Source organism: Mesocricetus auratus, unplaced genomic scaffold (genome assembly GCF_017639785.1).
Source record: "Mesocricetus auratus isolate SY011 unplaced genomic scaffold, BCM_Maur_2.0 Super-Scaffold_100004, whole genome shotgun sequence".
Classification (NCBI taxonomy): Eukaryota; Metazoa; Chordata; class Mammalia; order Rodentia; family Cricetidae; genus Mesocricetus; species Mesocricetus auratus.
This window is the reverse complement of record NW_024429189.1, coordinates 92,241,693-92,263,327: the sequence shown is the minus strand read 5'-3', so window position 1 is coordinate 92,263,327 and position 21,635 is coordinate 92,241,693. Positions and strand designations below refer to the sequence as shown.

At 43.7% G+C, this 21,635-nt stretch overlaps 1 protein-coding gene across 1 annotated transcript in view; it reads left to right on the top strand.

The window, feature by feature from the left end:
- Window positions 1–21,635, top strand: part of Shc4 (SHC adaptor protein 4) — a 100,076-nt gene that overhangs the window by 61,188 nt on the left and 17,253 nt on the right. The window contains exons 5-9 of the mRNA XM_040746212.1: window positions 253–306; window positions 3,597–3,648; window positions 15,923–16,043; window positions 17,878–18,046; window positions 21,018–21,078. Of these exons, the coding sequence (XP_040602146.1) occupies window positions 253–306; window positions 3,597–3,648; window positions 15,923–16,043; window positions 17,878–18,046; window positions 21,018–21,078 (457 nt within the window). The remainder of the gene's footprint in view (window positions 1–252; window positions 307–3,596; window positions 3,649–15,922; window positions 16,044–17,877; window positions 18,047–21,017; window positions 21,079–21,635) is intronic.

The window sequence follows — 21,635 nt, the reverse complement described above, 5'->3', positions numbered from 1 at the left end:
GAGGGCAGAGGGAAAGGCGTGTCAAACCCATGGGTTAAATGAGATTATTCAGGGCTTGGGTACATAGATTTGTGGTAGAACAAAGACTTTGAATATACACAGTTTTGACTTAAACCCCTATACCAAAAGCAACAACAAAAAGGGTTTATTTTAGAATGCAGGCAGAGTGGTTTCTAAAGGGATGTTAAGCAGGTGGAGACAAAGCAAATGCATTATAGCATTGTGTGTGTTTAATCTGTTTTTGTTTTCTAGATTATTGCAAAGCATCAAATGCAATCGATTTCATTTGCCTCTGGAGGGGACCCTGTAAGTATGGATTCATAAAAGATCTTTATGTGACTCCTAAGAACTCCCATATGCAGAATATTAACTGTTTCATGTCTTTTCCAGATATCACAATTTGTTACATGCTGCATGTATCAGGTAGAAAACAAAACAAAACCAAAAACAATTTGGGCAAATGTTTCCTATGTCTGGATTTTAAAAGTTTAGGCTTACTAGAAGGACTGCTAGCATTCTGTGCTGTTGGCAGCCACTGAGTTATCATTTAATTATTTTTTGTTAACAAATTGTGAGAGGTGTGTGTATCCTATGTGCACTGCCATTCCTCTTCCAGAATCATTCCCAAGAGCATTCTAAGCAGACCACCAGTTGGATTTGATACAGGACGGGAACCCCATTTACCATCACTGTTGCCAACCAAGGTCATTAAGCCTAATTTACCTATAATGACCATCCAGATTTGCAAAAACCTGTGGAGACATTGGTTAGCTGTGGAGGGAGAATTTGCTGGTGCTCTCTGTCAATATGTTATATAGTGTTCATTTCCCACATGTTGTGCAGGGTTTCTCTTTAAGACTACTTTTCGGAGTGTCATTCCTTGATTCCTCACAGTTTCATTTCTGTAGCAGAGTCTTTAGAGAGGGGCTCCATACGTGGTTAATTAATTGCAGATCCATTAGCAAACTGGGCTTGCAGGATGGCTTTTGCTTCATGATGTGCCCAGGGGTATATTTATACTCGAATCTATTCAACTTTATATTTGGCCTCAACTATGAAACCAAAATTTGGGCTATCAGAGAGGAGAAAGGAGAGAGAGAGACAGAGACAGAGACGAGAGAGAGAGAGACAGAGAGAGACGAGAGAGAGACACAGAGAGAGACACAGAGAGAGACACACACACAGAGAGAAGCGAATCTTTCTCTTCTCCTAGCCTATTAGATTTATCAGGAAGGGACTCAAGCACTTTTTAAAGAGGCTTCCTGTTTATGATGTACTTAAAAAAACAATGATTGGTGTTTGCCTTGAATTTACCGTGTTCAAGTTTCCACAGTGGCTGTCATGTTAGGGCTGGTGCACAGACTCTCATTTACTCTGCATCCCACGTTCTTCAGAATTGTAAGGCTTTTCACCCTTAGCTTCAACACTTTAAATTCATTCAAGCACAGTCCTTGCCAAAATCAAGCCACTCGCTGTGGGAAACTCTGTACATCTATCTCTGCAATTGGAAAATCCACTGGCTTGGGTTTTAAATGATGATCAGGCTCTATCCTAAGCATTGGCATTAGGACACCCCCTGCCAGGGAAATTTTACCTTCTTATCAGGAAGGCAGTGTAGGCTAGTGTTAAGCATTGGAGTCAAGTATATTTGATGTACTAACTTTTCTAAGGTTTGGGGTCTTCCTTTACAAGACAGATAATTCCTATCACCTCAGTATTGCAAGAATCAAGTGAGATGATGCACATGCAGGGGTGTGGTCACAAAGAGGCCTTTAGAATTTGTATCCATATTCGTGTTAGGAAACATTGAGCTACTGCAGTGAAATAGTTAACTGGGAGCAGGGAAGGTGAAGCTGGGTGAAAAAAGTCCCCATGTGGGCCAGCATCATCTTTTCTTCCTACCAATTTGTCTCCAGTTTTCTTCTTAACCTGTCATCACCTTCACTTTTATTCTTTCTCAAAAAGCTTTTGTTTTTCTAGTAACTGTTCAAGCATCTCTTGTAAATGCTTCTACAGTCATCATGCTTTCTCTATTTCAAAACCATGGCACAGAGTTGTGAAAAGCAAAAGACATTGCCTGACATCTGTTCTTTCCATGTAACTATTCTGCAATATTTCCAGTCATAGAATTTTCAAGCTATTAGAAGGTTGGAAATCATTTGGAAGTTGATGAAATAGGCTGGGCATGGTCTCAGAGTGTCTCAAGTCTGTAATGACCCTGACTTCTAAGAGAGGCGAGCAAAACACATAGACAGGACCTTACTTACTTAGAAGCCATTTCAACCCATCTTTCTCTTTGCCTGAGACATCTACTTAGATGTGTGCTATTTTTAAAAATGACTTAAGACAGTTCTGCTGACCCTGAAATTTGCTTCCTGCGTGATTCATTGTGGTTGTTAAGTGGCTATCCTGGAGGGCATTCCCAACGTGGCTTTTACTTCCTGCCGGTAGACTGCATCTTCCCTCCAGGGACCATTTTTATACTCCGAAATGGCATTGTAGGTATTTTTCCCCTCTGAGAATTAAGATAACAAAAGCATCTTTAATTATTAAAATCTTACCATTCATCAGCTTTCTGTTTTCAATAAAAGCTGGAATTTCCAACCACCTTTTTGATTGTTTTCACAAAGTCAGCAGCATATCTCTTTTTGAACTTAAGTTATTCATGGTTCTCTGCTTTAAAACGATTTGCCTCATTTATTGATGAAATAATTTATATTTTTGCTTTATTATTCTGTAAGCTAACTTGCATCACACACACACACACACACACACACACACACACACACACACACACACACACACACACAAGCCGGCAACCAAAGAAAGGACTTTGATCAACTCATCTTCTGATACACATGAGTTTGTTGGACACAGGCCAATCTCAATGCCACATCCCAGCTTCTGCTATATTTGTAACTGTTCAGTTCCATGCACATTTCAACCCAGCTCAGGGACAGGCAGTTCGTAGACAGTTTTTAAAGAGTTTCTTAGCTATGTTCTCTTTTATTTTACTTTATTTATTTGTTTTTTCTAGGCAAGGTTTCTCTGTGACTTTGGAGGCTGTCCTGGAACTAGCTTTTATAGACCAAGCTGATCTCGAACTCACAGAGAGTGCCTGCCTCTGCCTCCCAAGTGCTGGGATTAAAGGCATCCGCCACCATGCCCGGCATATTTTTAATGATGCAATCTGCCTCTGAATTTTCAGTCTTAACAACTCTGCCTTTGAGGGTCATTACATGCAGATTTAGTTGTTAAACTTTAAAGCGTATGTCACAGAGCAATGGTTCTCAACTTGTGGGTTGTGACACCATTTGGGGTCACCTAAGGCCATTGGAAAATAGTATTTACATTATGATTCATAGCAGAAGCAAAAATTACAGTTATGATGTAGCAACAAAAACAATTTTATGGTTGGGGTCACCACAACATGAGGAACTGTATTAAAGGGCCACAGCATTAGGAAGGTTGAGAACCGCTGCCCTAGAGAAAGTTCTGACTAAGAGTTTGCCTCAGTGTTGCGCCTTAAGGAAGTCTTATCTTCTAGTGGTTACAATTCATTCATTTTTAAATGCAATTGTTTCTCTTTTTACTAGGATACCACAGACTATGTCGCCTATGTAGCTAAAGATCCAGTCAACCAACGAGGTATGGAAAAGTATTTCCCAGTTTTTTCTAAGAGCTGTTAGGTATCAACTATAAAAACAAACAAGCAAACAAAACACAACTCAAATTGGTTATTTCTAATGTACACAGTAATGAGTATCACACAGAGCAATGGTGCACCATCACTGTATTGTGATATTGAAGGACTTGAAGAAAACTATGTAAATTTGAATTGGAAATTAATAATCCTACCATCAGAGAAAAGTGGAAAGATTTGCAGTCAGTATTTAAATCTCAGTCACTTGAAATATTGACAAACTAAAAAGCTTATGTATTTACATACTCAGAAAAGAAGCTCTTTTGGCTATAGTAGCAGGGCTGGCATATCCCTGGGTGATAAAGGAATTGCTCTGAAAACTCAGTGAGACATTGTTGTAGGCTTGTGGTGTGTGTGTGTGTGTGTGTGTATGTATGTATGTATGTATGAGTCCCTCTGTACTTGCTACTGAAGAGCCTGGAGTGTTACTTTGAATTTGAGTATGTGGTGTCTTTTTTGAGACAAGCCTGGTCTTGAATTCACCATGTAGCTAAGGATTTCTGATCCTCCTGCTTTCACATCCTAAGTGGGAGTATAGGCATATGTTACCATGCCCAGCGTTATGCAGTGCTAGGGATAGAACTCAGGTGTTTGTGGGTGTTGGCAAGCCCTGTCCACCTTTAGGTCTCAGCTCCAGTGTCTCTTTTGAGAGGCCCTCGACTGATGGCATCTCCTGCCTCCAGTCATGTGCTCCCCACCCCCACCATGGCACTGTATTCCTCTTCTTTTTTTCTGTTTCAAATATATTTTCTTTTTAAATTATTATTATTTTCATTTTAGATAGCTTGTTTTACATGTCAATCCCAGTTCCCTCTCCTCCTCCCGCACTCCCCCACCATCCCCCCCCCCCCCAGCCTCCCACCCTATCGCCATTTCCTTCCACATAGGGGATATCTAGAGTCTGTCATTTCACTCAGGGCAGGGTCCAGGCACTCCCCTAAGAGTCCAGGCTGAGAGAGCATCCCTCTTTGTGTTATGGACACATGATGTCTATTTGTTTGCCAGGGATAAACACTGATCCACTGCTCAGGGCCCCATAGGTTGCCCAGGCCTCCTCACTGACTCTCACATTCAGGGGGTCTGGATCAGTTCTATGCTGGCCTCCCAGCTGTCGGTCTGGGGTCCAAGAGCTCTCCCCCTGTTCAGATCAGCTGTCTCTGCTGGTTTTGCCAGCCCATTCTTTGCCAATTTGCTCATTGTTCCTCTCTGTCTGTCCCTGGGTTCCTTGGGTTCAGTTCAGTTTTAACTGTGGGTGTTTGCCTCTGCTTCCATCAGTCACTGGATGAAGGCTCCAGGATGGTTATAGACATCAAGTTCATTATCAGGAATGGGCATTTGGGGTGGTCTCTCCACTATTGCTTAGCTTGCCAATTGGTGTCATCCCTTTAGATCGCTAGAGGTCACACTGGTGCCTGATCTGTCTTCTAACCTATGATTCCCTTATTCTACCCCCCACTCAACCTTCCTGTTCCCCCATGACCTACTCTCTCTTCTTCTTCTCCCCCTCTCTTCTTCCCAGCTCCCACTCCTCCCCACCCCTCTAAGAGATATGCATGGTACCCAAGAGAAGAGGAATGAGGCAAGATCCTCTGAACAGATGGGGAACACGGCAAGGGGTTTTTCCTCTTCTTATGAACAAGTCACACTTTGTTACTTGTTTTTCTCACATCCTTGTTTGAGTGATTCATGTGTTCTTTCTCTCAGGCGGAGATCTCCACGGAGACAGGGACTTATCTTGATTACTGTTGTTTCTCAGACACTCTTCACAATGGCTCAGACATAAGTGATGCCCAGAAACGGTGTTTTGAATGACTGAGTGGAAGAGTTGTGTGGATGTCTCATCCCAGGGCATAACAAGGTTGCCTAAGAAATGCACCTCCTGGCCATGCTTTACTTTAAAGGCCTGAAGTTCCTTAGAAGGTTGGACCTTTCTGGACAGATGTGGTTAGTCCTGTTTCTCATCCTTACCCCTGGGGCATTCAGATTCCTCTGGGCGACTGGGCCAGTTTCCCCTTAAATGGAAACTGGGAGTCGGGAACTTCCTCCCCCCCCAAGCAATGGAATTTGCTCCCAATTAATTGATTAACATGGAGTGGTCTTTGGGAAGTGAAAGAGCTATAGCTCACAAAGGTGGCCATGCACACGGTGTATTGGGAAGTGCAACTTCAGAGTGCATATGGCAGAAGGAACACTCTATTGGTGTGGATGGGAAAGAGCTAACCAGCAGGGTCTTGATCCCGTGGGTAGATGGGTGGAGTTGCTGTTTGCAAAGCAGAGCTCTAGAAATTGATCTGGCAGGCTGTAGTAGGTGCATTTAGGGAGAAACCTGAAGCCATGGAAGCAGTGTGGTTGTCAGAGTGAAATTATGAGAAGCAGCCATTGGCATAGAGCTTGGCACATAGGCATTGATAATTGCTTGCCAAGAAGGACATAGTCTTGAGAAGGTCGAAAAGAAACGGCAGGTGACCAACACTTCAGCCCATTGAAACTGAGTCACTCTGAGCTATGTAATGTTGAAGGATAACTGTCAGAGAGCAGTTAGGAGATGGAGGAGCAGAGCACAGGAAAAGCTACCAGCAAAGAGCCACCAACTAACTGCTTTCTTATCTGGGAGGTCTTCTAAATAACATTGTTTCTTACCATAAGAAGTGCATAGGAGGAAGCAGGATCACTGCACATATGAGGCCAGACTGAGCTACATGCCATGCTCCAGGCCAGTCTGAGACCCTCAAACCCTGTTAAAGAGACGATAAAGGAAAGCATCTGGAATCCAGATGTGAATTCACTTTGGCATCTGTCACTGTCTTAGTTTCCTTCCTGTTGCTGTCATCACGAACCCTACCAGAGTAATGTAAGGGAGAAAGGGCTCATTCTGGCCCACTGTTTAAGGGTAGCTGTCATGGCAGGGAAGTCAAGGTAACATGAGCCTGAAACACCAAGTCATGTCATATCCAAAATCAGGAACCAGAGAAAGGCAAATGCATGCTTGCTGCTCAGTTCTCTTTCTCTCTCTATATAGTCCAGGATCCCAGCCTGGGAATGGCGCCACCCATTGTGGGTGGGTCTTTCCATTTCACTTAATCAAAATTCCTTACAGCCATGCCCATAAACCTCCTGCCCAGGTGATTCTACACTCTGTCAAGTTCATAGTTGACACAAACATCTGAGTCAATGGATATCTGCAGACATGTTGTTGCTTTTGATTTTGAGTCAACTATAGTAGGAGTTTGAAGTACATTGCTGGGGATGAGGGCCATGTAGACGCAAATCGTTCTTCTTGGTTAATTAAGTGAAGCTGGCAGGAAACATTATGATATAGCATGTTCATTCAGAGTGCTCCTTCCATGCCGAGTGGCTCAGGAGAGCGAGGCTGCATGGAGGAGCCCACAGCTAGAGGCATGCGCCTTTGAAAAGGTATTCTTGAGCATTGTTGACTGAGCTTATTGTGGGGTTTCAGAAACAAACAGCACCGAGGGTTCAGTTTTCTCTTTTTGTGTCAGCTTGTCATACAGGTAATAAGCACAAGGCACAGTCCCAAAGGCTGGGTGGAATAGTAATGTCCCCCATTTCAGTGTGGGAGGTGACAGATTGATTCAAATCCTCAAGCCTCGGTGTGTGGGTCTGGATTGTGTGTCTGCTGTGTGTTCACATGCATGTGCCATGGTGGGCAGTAGAAACCAGAGGACAATTAGTGGGAGTCATTTCCTCCTTCCATCACATGGGGCCCAGGAATTGAACGCAGGTTATCGTACTTGGCAGCAGGTGCCTTTACCTGCTGAGCCATCTTGCCAGACCATAGTTGTCTTTTACATTTAGCTTCCGGTATTTTATGATAAATAACAGAAAACACTTAGAAAATGTAATTTTGTTTGTCTTTCATCTTTCTTTCCTCAGGAAAAACAAGTGTATCAAACCATAACTTAGAATCATAAGGTGATTTTCCTGGGTTTAAAAATCAGTTATTTCCCCATCACCTGTGCCTTTCCTGTCCTGTGTATCTGCAGAGAAGAACCCCCATAAATTTGAGCACACACACACACACACACACACAACACACACACACTCACACACACACACACAGAGAGAGAGAGAGAGAGAGAGAGAGAGAGAGATTAAGAGAGATTAATTGCATCCTAATGCACCAAGGATGAGCTAGCTGACAGAAAAGTATGGCTGGCAGAAACTCATCATCTATTGAGAGGGACAAACATAACCTGTAGGATGTGCATGGGGGAGGAGAGGTCTCCGGGGAATAGAAGCTTTCACAGGGTCTGTGCTCCGTTAGGGTCTGTGCAGGTAGAAGCACAGTGTAATGAGATAACTGTGTGTGCAGCTGATGAGAGCATCCATAAAGACAGGATTTCAGAGGAGGAGGAAGATCAGAAGCCAGAGAGCCACAGCTGAAAAGACAGGCCAGGGAAAGACTGGAGAGAATGGAGGATGCCGATACGTCACCAGGTGCCAACAAAGATTTTGCACTTTATAAAAAGTATTACGTGTGGACTGTGGTGGCACACACCTTTAATCCCAGAACTCAGGAGGCAGAGGCAGGGGGAGCTTGAGGCCAGCCTGGTCTACAGAGCGAGTTCCAAGCCATTGTACTGCAATTGTAGATTGTGCCTCTTGCAGTTGTATCTGTACAGTGATATTGGAGAACAGAAAAGCAGTCTGGAGTTGGAGATTCCAATTCAGATAAGATTTCATTAATTCTAGACAAAGGTCGTATTGATCTAAATTTCCTCGAGGATGGAGGGACAATTTGAACCAAATCTGTAGACTAATAACAAGAGTTGATGACGGAATAGAAGTTTCCACTAAGAAGGTGGAGGTTCTTGTCAATAAGAAAGGACCAACAATGAAACAGAGAAGCAAGGCAAAGAAAGTATTGTCATATATTACACGCTCACCACATTGCAGACACTGCCAGGCACACTTTGTCCCCATTAATTCATGCCATCTTCATAACGTTGGTAATAATGGTATGTCATATAGATACATAAAACACTAACGTTGAGAAAAGTGAGGTGCTTTAAATCCAGGCATGGTGACACACACCTACAATCCCAGCACTCAGGAGGCTGGAGCAGGAAGATATAAAATTTGCAGCTGTATAGACAGACCCCACTTGGGGGGAGAATGAAAAATGTGATTTTCCTCAGGCCAGTAAAGGGGTGGACCAACTCCAAGTCCTGAGCACAGCTTCCTTACACAAGAGCATTGCGAGGCACCGAGAAGCAGTTGAAAGAAAGGTAGCCTTACTAGCAATCAAGAACACAAGCCTTATGGATGTCATATTTCATCTTTAAATTTCTAATGCTAGGACATTGCAAGTGTGGCTTAGAGAAGCCGCACCAGCAGGAGCACAGGTGCAAACATTCTGCAGAGCTGCTTGGCAATTTGCATCAAAAGTCTATTGCCCCAGGTGATCTTCAAACCAGCAGTTTCATTTCTCAGGAACTAATTAGGCTGTGTACAAAGATCAAACAATTAAAATCACTGTCATGTATGTTTATATGTTAAGGCAAAGATTATTCCAGTGTGCATCTGTCAAAAATTAAACCAGTCCATAGAATGTATAACAAGGCAGTAATCAAGACTGTTTTAGAAGAATGAGTAATGACATGGGCAAAACATCCACTATGCTATTAAGTGCACAAAGCAGAATGTGAGTGCTCTGTATATTGTGACCCTGGGTGATTTTTGAGGGGGGACTTACACAGAACCAAACCAAACCAAACAAAACTGGAAAGTTCTGTGCCAAACTGCTAATGGCTGTCCCTGAGATTTGGGGTGATTTTAATTTTCTTTTTGTACCTTTTTATTTTCTATAACTCTTAAAAGGAATATTTATTATATATTTTTTAATGTTCTAAGTCCTTGAATTAAAGTAGTGGAATCAGACAGGTGACATAAAATTACCAGTAAGTTAGAGTTTACCCAAGGGAAGGACAGTTCTCCTGTCCATGTTTGCTAGGTACGGGGAGTCCCATTCATAGGCTCTTAGTTTCCTTAGTAAAACAGTTTTAAAACAGACTCTCACAGAAATTCATTTCATTAGAGCCTGAGAGAAAAACTGCAGGACAGGCAGGCTGTAAGTCCTGGCAGCTGCCTGCAAGAGGAGGGGTTGTGGATAAGAGTAGGCAATGGGAGTCAGCAAGCAGCCATAGAAGTGGGGTTAAGGGACCTTCACAGAAAACAGCGAGAAAGCCCAGAGTATCAGGGCAAATATGCCTAAGATTTCAGTCGGTATCCAGTGAAGGGATAGAAAGTGGGGGATAGAAGTTAAGCTTTTAAGGTAGAACTCAGAAAAGTAGCATGCTTAGCAAAGAAGATCTGGGGACAACTATAAGGAGGGAGAGACTTCTGGGGGCTATAAGCACATTATTTTTTGAAGGGGTGGTTACCCTGCCTATCTCTTAGCTTATCTCTCACTTTACCAAGAGTTGGCTTCCTGGCCAGGCAATTAGTAGGCCCACTTGGACTCAGTAGTACAGTGTTTTAATCTTCAGGGTGTCTGGAAATGGCAGGTGTCCACTCAGGGCAGATTCCATTCCTTGGACCAGAAGGAAGTACCTTTCCCCTCATGGGCCTCAACAAAGCACTTATACCTCCATCTTTTGACCTGGAAAATGGGAGGTGAGGCCCAAAATTGACCACAAGTTAGGCACCCATCCTTATGGCTTCCAAGCCTGCTAATGCCCATCTTGTGCCTAACACCAGAAGCAGTTTTTGACGGATGGAAGATGAGAGAGCTAGAGACAGGGGAGGGAGGAGTAGGGAGGGAAGTGGAGTGTACTGGCTGGTTTTGTGTCAACTTGATACAAACTAGAGTCATCAGAGAGGATGGCACCTCAGTTGAGGAAATACCGCCATGAGATCCAGCTGTAAGGCATTTTCTCAACTAGTGACTGATGTGGGAGGGCTCAAGCCATTGTGAATAGTGCTATTCCTGGGCTGGTGGTCCTGGGTTCAATAGGAAAGAAGACTGAACAAGCCAGTAAGCAGCACTTCTTCATGGCCTCTGAATCAACTCCTGCCTCTTAGATCCTGCCCTGTTTGATCTCCTGTCCTGACTTCCTTTTGTGATGAACAGCAATGCTGAAGCGTAGGCTAAATAAACCATTTCCTCCCTAACTTGCTTTTTGATCATGGCGTTTCATCACAGCAGTAGAAACTATACCTAAGAAAGAAGGCAAAGAAGAGAGAAAGAAGGAAAGAGAGAACTAGAGCCAGCTGCAGGTGCAGGTTTTGGAAAACGAGTTCTACTTAGCTAAGAGTAAGATCACCAACAGAGGAAGCCGGAGTGGAGAGGGCTAAGGCTCTCGGAGTGAAGAAGTCAGAGGTGACATGACTTGAGAAGGGGAGGAAGTCAGATAAAGACGACCTACTTAGGAGGAATAGGACTTTCTCCTGGCGAAGACCCTGGGGGAGCTCACCCACTGAGAAATAGGGGACCAGGAGAAGAAAGCACCGCTCAGTTCAGCAGAGAGCAGACAGATGAGGTGACCTTAGGAAGGCAGAGCCAGATGGCAAGGGTGAGGGGGAAGGTATGGCTGGCCGGAAATGGAGGTGGGCACAGGAGAGCAGACTTCCTGCTGATAGTCCTCAATGCGCCATCCCATACACCTTGTTCAACTTTTGCATCCATATCAAGCTATTATCACATTTTCCTATCTTGGCTAGTGTAGATAGAGATCTCACGTACCCACAGCACTGACCACGCCCGTTTCAGTACATGAGATCTCTACCTGTAGGCTAGGACCCTTTCATGGACTCTTAGTTTATGAAAGGCCTTCTTTGTAGGGAAGGCAAGTTCCAGTAAAAATTTCAGTGGTTAGGCCAGCCTTCTCCTGTAGCAGCTGTGAGGAAGTTGGTGCTGTCCTCAGCTCGCCAAAGCTGTGGTAGGCTAAGGAGGTTTGCATATTTGTCTCAACTTAGTCTAAAAAGAGGCCCCCATTTACCTGGATGATTTGTGTATAGGAAAGCCATGGGCTGAATTCTGAGAGAATTGTAAAACCAAAGCCCACCCCCCCCCAGAGAAAATCAACGTGAACAAGCCCAATTACTTATGTCTGGTTAGAAAGTACTGTGGTATGTTTTCAGTTGCTTCAGCCTGTAGTGAATTTGCATCCCACAGCACCATCTGGTGGATGATCTGAGCCACTGATCTTTGGACTGTCATTTTCAAGATCTAATTCTAGACAAATATTGGTCTTTATGAAAAATGCAGACTGCTAGCTGATAGTGGTGGTGTACGCCTTTAATATCAGCACTCAGGAGGCAGAGGCAGGAGGATTTCTGTGAGTGGAGGCCAACCTGGTCTACATAGTGAGTTCCAGGGTAGCCAGGGGTATACAGTGAGATCCAGGAGGTGACATGTCCCTGGGGGTGAGTTTTGAGGTTTCAGAAGTTCACATCTTTTCCAATTATCTCCCTTTGCTTCATGCTGCTTGTGGACCAAGATTCAGTGTCTCAGTAACTGGGTCATTGTCGTGCCTGCCTCCCTGCTGCCATAGTCCTAGCCATGATGGTCACAGACTCATCCTCTGAGAAACTTAAAGAAGCAAAACTCCTTTGTTATTGTTTTTGTTTGTTTGTTTGTTTGTTTTGGTTTTTCCAGATAGGCGTTGTCTGTGTAGCAGTCCTGACTGACGTGGAACTCACTCTGTAGACTAAGATGGCCTCGAACTCACAGAGATTTGTTTGCCTCTGCTTCCCAAGTGCTGCAATCAAAGGCATGAGCCACTGCTGCCTGGCTCCTATGACTCTTCCTAACTCTTTCTGATATGCACAGGCAGGGCTGTGGACTTGGCAAAGAAACCAGGTCTGCACTAATTCCAGATGCGGACAGCAAAGCTCAGACTGCCATGGTTATTTTGATGTCACTAAGAGTCACTTTCTGCTTGGGGACATGACACTTCTTATGTATTTGTCTTTCTTCCCTTGCCTGGCAGCTGCAGAGGGGGTGGTTCCTGACCAAGCATTCTGGCTTGGCAGTTTTGTAGGTGACTCACAGTCTACTCCTATGCTGCCAGCCTGTGAACAAACTAAAAGTGTTCACAGAGTAGCCCTGACAAAATAGGGTGTTTCCTAAGGGGATTGGGGGTGGGCATGGCACCTGTCCAGTACCATTTTCATGGAGAGAGCTAGGTGCCCTTGCTTTTTTCTTCTTTTCTGTTTCCCTTTTCTTTCTTTTCTTCATTCTATCCAATCTTCTTAAAAAGTAATAGACCAACAACAGGGTAATCAAAGCAAAGCAGAAAATTATTTTGAACAGACAAAACCAACATCTCTAGGCATTCAAGTCAGAGATGTTAAAAAAATCCTCAGGCCAGGTGATGGTGGCACATGCCTTTAATCCCAACATTCAGAAGGCAGAGGCAGGTGGATCTCTGTGAGTTCAAGGCCAGCCTAGTCTACAGAGTGAGTTCCAGGGCAACCTCCAAAGCAATACAGAGAAACCCTGTCTCAAAAAACCAACCAAACAAACAAACAAACAAAAAAACCTCAAAACATCTTAGATTGTGCTCAAGTAGCAGAGGGTGGTAATCAGGCTTAATTCTTCCTCTGTGTCTAACTTGCTTGTCCTGTTCCTCAGAGGGCTTAAGTTGCTATGAAAAAGAAAAGCCAGACTTTCTCTAAGGTAAACAGGTCTCCTGCCCTATTGTCCTTGCAAGTGAGGACCTTGCCATGGAGTAGTGTCATAGCAACTTTTCTATTGCTGTGACAAAACACCACAACCAAGGCATCTTGTAAAAGAAGGATTTTATTAAGGATCTATAGTTTCAGAGAGTGAGACCATGAGCATTATGGCAGGAGAATGGCATCAAGCAGGCAGTCATGGCACTTGAGCAGTAGCTGTGAGCTCACATCTTGACCCACAAGTATGTAAACAGAATTTTTCTCTGTCCTGCCATGTCCCACAGCCACTTTTAAATAATCAGTCAGAGGCTTAATTTTAATTACAAAATATTTGGCTTATAGCTCAGGCTTATTACTAACTAGCTCTTACATTTAAGTTAACTCATTTTTACTAATGTATGTATTGCCATGTGGCCATGGCTTTACTGGTTCTGGTTTTCTGGTATCTTGGGCAGCTGGCTCACATGTCTCCCGACTCCTCCCCTTCATACACACACACACACACACACACACACACACACACACACACACACACACGACATGAAAGCAAAGGGAGACTGAGGGAAGGGATGAGCCTGGAAGAGGGACAGAGAAAGGAAGACTAAATGAAGAAAGGGGAGTGCATAGCTATGGTCAAGTTACATGAAGTACTTGAAAGGAATTGTATGAAACCAAACGCTATGCATAATGAATGCCCACTGCTAAAAATACTGAAAGAGATTCAGATAAAATGTGCAAATTAGTAAATCATTCACCCCTAAATCAGGTTAATTCTGGAATGAGACTATGGGAGATCCCTTGAGTTGTTGTCCAGCTGAAGAAGCCCCATTACAGAGCTCACTGAACTATTGCAGTGACTATTATCAGTAACTGTCCACTGAGTGTTCCGTCAGGGGTGTGAGTGACTTTCTACATTCATGTATGTGAAGTGTCTCCCAAGACTCTGCTGCAGGTTTGACTCATGAAAGCAGGCCTCCCTCCTTCCTCAGATGTCCTTGTGATGAATTTGTTCCAGTGATAAAGTCACAATAAGGAACGCCCAAATGGTACCCCCAGTACTTCATCTAATCCCCTACACGCTGTCTTTTGTCTACCTCACGTTTCCTCCCTTTCAGGTTTTGAGAAAATAATTCACTTAAAACAGCAACAACATTCTCACATGTATTGAACTACTATTAAACTATCCCTCATGTCTCAATTCTTTAAAGTATCAAAATATTCTGCTTTATTTATCTTATTTCTCTTACGGCTTACTACTCCTATCTTTTTGTAACCTTCTTGTTATTATTACTTCTATTTATAAATTAGCCTAAGTATCCTTCCTAACTCATCCTTTGAAAAGTTCAGTCAATTAACTCTCCATATTGCAAAACCCTAAGCTTATACCACATGCTGGCCAAGTCAAGAAGGATGATACAGCTGAGTACGGTTGATGCAATTTAAGCACCTGGGCATAGAGGCAAGGCCCATCAGGAGCTCAAGGTTAGCTACAGAGAGGTGTTTGGTTTCAGAGAGGTGGTAGAACACAGTCACATATAATAACATAGTAGCAACCTATGTGTCAATGGCGATGTGCTGTTAATTGCCCTGCCTTGTTTATTTAACCTGTGAAAATGTCCTTATTCACGGCTTCCGTGAGACTATGTCCAGTAAACCTGTAAGTATCTGGTAATGACACCTTCACCCAATCTGGAATTTAAGTCTTATTGTAAAGTTCTTAAGTGGGATTTCAGCGAGGCTCTCCGTCGTCGGCGTCACTGGTTTATGGCAGCAACAACAAGGCAAAAGGGTGAGTGGAGGAAGGCGTCTCCTCCGTTGTATCCTTGCCAGGCACTCATTTCAGGGGTATGTTTGGAAATTACTTTTTGCTCCTGTCTTCTGTAATCTACCGTGCAACACAAGGTCTCAAACCTGGTTTTCTGTGTGACTGCTTCCGGTGTGAGTGCTTCCTGTGCGACTGTTGTACTTCTCATCTCCTGCGTTGAATTTAAGAGCTAGCATGAAACTGGTAACAACATCATTCAGTCAAGATGGTTTTCCATGTCCAAAGTGATGGCCAGAGGATACCTGCTACCAAGCCTCAGTTTGCTCCTGAGACTCACATGGTGGAAGGAGTGAACTGACCTCACAAATTGTCTTCTGAACTACACACACAAACACACACACACACATACACACACACACAGACATACACATACATAGACACACAGACACAGACACACACACAGACATACACACAGACATACACATACATAGACACACAGACACACACACACAGACACACAAACACACACAGACACACACACAAACACACACACAGGCACACACAAAGTTGTAAAAAATTAAGATGATAAAGTGTGAGCCCTAAATATCTACCTTGAAACCAAAATTTCTATGTAGATTTTGAGTATTTTTCTCATTGATTTGTATGGAATATGAGGTTTGATTATGCCATTTTAAAGATGAAGTGAGTTTGTAAGCCTGGTTTTTGTTTTAATGTAACTATAAATTTGTGTTCAGGGACAATTTTGACTTTGTATAACGTCCTCACAATACTTTTTGTGTGTCTCCTCACAGCGTGCCACATACTAGAATGTCACAGTGGAATGGCCCAAGATGTTATAAGCACCATAGGACAGGCCTTTGAACTCCGGTTCAAACAGTATTTGAAAAATCCTTCCTTGAACACTTGGGAAAGGTCAGTTAAGAGTTTCATAGTTATTTAACTTTCTGTCTTTCTGAATATTTGAAACATTACTATGACGATGGGGCATATGGCACACGCTTTTGATCTTAGTACTTGGAAGGCAGAGGCAGGTAGATCTCTGTGAGTTCAAGGCCAGCCTGGTCTATACAGCAAGTTCTAGGCCAGTCAATGATACATGGTGAGGCCCTGTCTAAAAAGAAAACACCAAAAAAACTTACTATGATGTTTTGAAGTTCACAAATGAGATGAATTTTTTTCTTACAAGTAACAGTTTCAGTACAAAAATAAGAGCTATTTACTTTTCCTTCACTCTTGTTTATCCAGACATTCTTCCGACACTAAAGTGGGAAGAAATCAACCCGGTTTCTTCAGTGTTACACAAAACTGTGGACTGCACAGAGTTCTAAAATAACAAATGTTAACAAGTTCCTCAGATTTACTTTAACGCAGATCTCACGCATATTAGTAAAAAGTAAATCCAAGCTGAAGAAAAAGATAGTAAGAAAGATCTCCTCGGGAATCTGTTAGCTGTTAGTAGGTGTTATAACTGGCTGTAGTCTGTGGGGGTGGAGCAGATGGGACCCAAGAAGCTGGTGTCCGAGGCCATGAAAGCTGATCCTGCCACCAACTTCATGTTCAAGAAATGAAACCCTTGGGGATTTTTAAATGTACCCTTCCCCAAATTGTCATCCTGTGTATCAACAAGCACTGGGCTCGAAGATGCCTTTTTATGAGGTAGGTCATCCAGGGCAACAGAGAAAAGGGTTACTGGGAGTCCTGCTGCTAACATTTTTACCCGGGATCCTACACAGTCATGTGGGCTAGTAGGCTAGCTCGGCCTAAGAAGACTTGATTTGGTGTGGGAAGATGGCTCCGTGGATAAAAGTGCTCAGCACTCAAGCCTGATGACCTGGGTTCTGGTCCCAGGAACCTAGTAGAAAGATGGCCCTGGGGACATGCATCTGCCGTCCTGGAGCTCCTACGGTGAGACAGGAGGTGGAGTCCACGGGAAAGCAGCAGAAATGAGAGAGCCAAAACCAAGAGTGACGGCAAGAATTGACTTGCCGAAGTTGGGCTTTGACCTCCCGTGTGTGCCTTGGCACACACACGCCTGCTGCGCTCAATCGCATCGTCCCTCACATGCGTGCAAAATCGTAAAGAGATTTGATTTGACTTATTCTTTTCAGAAGAAACTTTTGTTAATTCCAGTTTGGAAGAAAAGCCTATTTGTTTCTTTTTTATCCTATTTCAATTTTTTAAAACAATCACATGTTTACAGAATTCTCCCACTTTGCCACATGTGACTCTAATGTTCTTTATGAATACCATACGTGTGTAGATTTGTGCAGACAAGATAGCTGGCCACAGCTCTTTATTCTTTTCATCTTAATTTAGCACACTGGGCTAGGCCCTCTACCCAAAGAACAATATCTCAATTTTCTTTGACCAAAGCATTTCCAAAATGAAGCAACTGCAGCGAGCCAGAGACACTTAAGAAGACTTTACATTTTTATGATGCTCTGTTGAAACAGCCTTCTATCCAGGCGAGCCATTGTTTACCATCAATATTATTACTACTGGAAAGAAATGCAAATGCCTCACCCTTGACACTCTTCGCTGGCTTCCTCCATTTGGATTATCTACAGGCTTCTAAACAATTCGGCATGGCAGTCCAGATGTTTGATATTGCTTAATCACAGCAGTGGACTTAAAAAACACAATGCACAGTTTTCCAGGATGATTTGCCTGGCCGTGATCTCTCTGTATCTCATTTAGCCTTTGAGTTCCCACCCAGCCTCTTGGGACTTCTTTTTTCCCCTTGCAGTGAGGAGGTACACACGGATGGCACATCTGAAGACAGAGATCATGACTATTACAACGCAATGCCAGGGAAGCAGCCACCTGTAGGCGGCATTTCAGATGTGCGGATCAAGGTTCAAGCTACAGACCAAATGGCTTACTGCCCTATCCGGTGTGAGAAGTTGTGCTATTTAGTAAGTAATGTTTTATTGTACTGGAGATGTGATTCTGTTCTTACCACTAGAGCCCTCGATTTGAGGATTTTCCAGATGTGATGAGTTTATCAAAAGTACGGTCTTCTCAAAAGTAGGGTAAATCACAGCCTACACTGGATTGTTTTTATTTCCAACACCCTACCCACAGCTTCCGCAAGCATCCTATCTGTCTTCACTAGAATCACCCAATGCATCACTCTCATCTTTATCTTTCCACATTCCCAGTCTCCCCCTGCTCTCGCATCTCCTCCTGAGCCATTGCGTCCGAATACAACCCTCCCCTGCCTGCACTGACACACACCTCTTACCAGCTCTATGTCCTTGTTCTGTCCAGTCTCTGCCTCAACCTCACCCAACCGGGTCTTTCTCTTCTGCCTGTGGATAAGCTTTGGCCATGCAACCTAATCATCGCTGATTCACCTTCTTTCACTCCCATTTCTAAGGACATAGTCTCCATCCTTGCTCTCACGTGAACACCGTGACTTTGAGGTCCTAACTCTGCTTGACAACCTAATCCAAATGACTTTTACAATGGCTCCTAGTGACTTGCTAAATGGACGTCTCCCTTTAGTAGCCCTGCATCTTTAGGGCTGCAACCTGTCGGGTGCTCTTCCTTGAATCCTCTTCTGTTGGCTGCCTAAACATTATTTTCATCTTGGTGCTCACTTATTGAACCTTTCATTTTCTGCTCCCAGACCCCCCCACTGTCTAACTTTTTGTTATAGTTGGAAGAATCCTTATAGTGAACATCCACATGGATAACATTTGACTCATTGCATTTGTTCTACCACATGTGTTGCCATGATTCATCTTGCAATTTGTTTTTGCATATTTGTTGGGTACAGATATGTACACATATGTGTAATCTTATGTGTGTGAGCACACATGGGGGCCAGAGGTTGATGTCCAACACTCTTCATTGTATTTACAGAGGCAGGGTCTTTTGCTGAGCCCAGGGCTTGCCTGTTCAGCTAGTCAAGCACCCAGCTTGCTGGACAGATTCTCTCTCCCTGCTTCTTGTGCGTTGGGATTGCTGGGAGTTGTCTGGTATGTACATGGGTGCTAGAGACCTGAACCACAGTCTTTAGGCTTCTCTGGAAAGCTTTCTATCCAATGAGCCATGTCCCCGCCTATTCCTGATACATTTAAGGGCAAGTTGAGTCTTTCCTTTTTCTATCATAGTTTCTCCCATTTCCTCCTTGAAAACCCAGTCCTACCTTGCCACCCTGTTAGCATTTCCATGGCTCCTCCTGGGCTTAGATCTTGCCTGTAGCCTGTAGCCTGAGTATACGTCTGTCTCTATCTTTACTACCTTCAACCCTTACCTGGCTCTTCAGCTCTAATACCAAACTATGTATCCCTGGCTTGAACTCACGGCAATCCACCTGCCTCTGCCTCATGACTGCAGGGGTTAAGGCGCACTACCATGCCACACTCAATTTCCATAGCCTTGTTTATTCATGCTACTGTCTCTCTTTCTCTCATCAATAGACTCTGCCTTTTCTTACATTTCAGAGCCCATATCAACTTGTGTCCAGTATCCAGGCTTCTCCCATGTGAATATCCTTTTTATCCACTCTGACTTTACTGAAGCTTATCAAGTTCTGGTCCTACTTGCCTAAGTGATTCTGAAAGACACATACCTGTCATTGATTACATGCCCTCAGATCATCTTACATGATGTCATCAGATAAGCCTATTAAATCCACTCCTTTATTTTAATTTTTACAAATGTGGTGTGTATGTGTTTTGTGTGCACACATTCACGTGCAAGGGCATGTACATGCTGCAGCATGCATGTAGAGGCCAAAGGAGAATCAGACGGTGAGTCCTTGCCTTCTACTTTGCTTGAGACAGCGTATCTTTTGTTTTGCTTCATACCACAGGGTAGACGTTCTGGGAGCTTCTGGGCATTCATCTATCTTTGCCTCCCATTTCCCCTACACATTCTCTGGGATTACAGAGTTCTACTGCATAGGGCTTGGCATAGACTCTGGGGATCCAAACTCCAGCCTTCACACTCATGAAGCAAGTGCAGTACACATTGACCCATCACCTCTCCAGCCCCAGATAAATCTTTCTAAAGCATGCATGCTGCACTTCTCCAAGTGCAGTACACATTGACCCATCACCTCTCCAGCCCCAGATAAATCTTTCTAAAGCATGCATGCTGCACTTCTCCAAGGCATCAACACATCTTCACTCCATTGCTGAAGAGCATACATGTCAAGATGAGGATGACTGAAGCCCTCTAGTTGGCTGAGGTTTTCAAGAGTGACAAGTGAGTCTAGCACAAGCATCAGTAGAGCAGGGTTCTAGTTTGTCATCTCAAAATTAGGCAGAGATTGGGATGCTGAGTTTGTAAAGTGCTTGCTATACAAGCATGAGGACCTGAGTGTAATCCCCTGAACTCACATTAAAAAAAAGTCAGGTGAGATGGCATGTGCTTGTAGTCCCAGTACTGCAGAGGGGGCAGGAGGCAGCTAACTGGGGATCTGCAGCTAACCAGCTAGCCTGGCCTAATCAGTGAGAGACCATGTCTCAAAAACCCAGCTGGACAGCTCCCAAAGAATGACACCCAACATTGACGTCTGCCTTCCATACTTATGTGAACACACACTCACAAACACATGCACAAACATACACACAAATTAAGTTAAAAATCACTTTCTAGCTGAGACTTTGAGTGCTGGAATGTAACTTCTCAAGACACAGGATGTGGACAGTCCTTTTGACATCCCCCACCATCAGATTCATTTCTGCAACTAACTCCAAAAGGAAGACCATCAAGTACCGTGCTTCCCTCCAGATTCCCCATTCCCAGCTTGTCAGACCTTGCCTGTGCCGCAAAGTGAGGTTGCCTGCTGTATTCTCTTGAAAGCTATCTTTTTCTTTGAAGGTTATAAAAATGTACTCTTGATAAACATCCTACAATCTGTTGTTTGTACAGCCCGGGAACTCTAAGTGCAGCGGTGTGTATGAGAACTGTATGGGACAGAGCGGGTCAGTAGGTAAGTACAATGCCTTCCAGATGCCACTCCAACTCCTTTCAAGCCATACGAATGTGTGACCCCGCTCTTAAATGGCAGACCTCAAACTGGACACACAGTCTTTGTTGCAGGCTTCCTAGAGAAGCCAGAATGTCATTGTGTGTCATTCGAGAGCTTCACGCTTCTCCTTTGCTCTCACGTGAGTCCCTAGAAATAAGTTTATAGAAGCAGCTGCACTGCCAGCGAGTGGCTTCTTTCTGATTGTCAGAACTATTTGTTTATTTAGGAAGGCAAGTCTTGCAGGGTGAGGTGGGGAGGAAACTGAATAACGACTTTTAAGGACTCAGCAGACCATTTGTCACCTTTTGGATCTATTTTTGCCAGTGTAGCCTACTGACTGTTTTATATCTCTGCTTATCACCATTCTACACCTTTCTAAAAACATAGTTCCTTCTGATAGAAATTAAAATTCCATAGTGGTACTTGCTTGAATCCCAGAATTCCAGAGGCAGAGGCAAGCAGAGCTCTGTGAGTTCAAGGCCAGTCTGGTATACATAGCAGTTTTAGGCCAGCCAGAA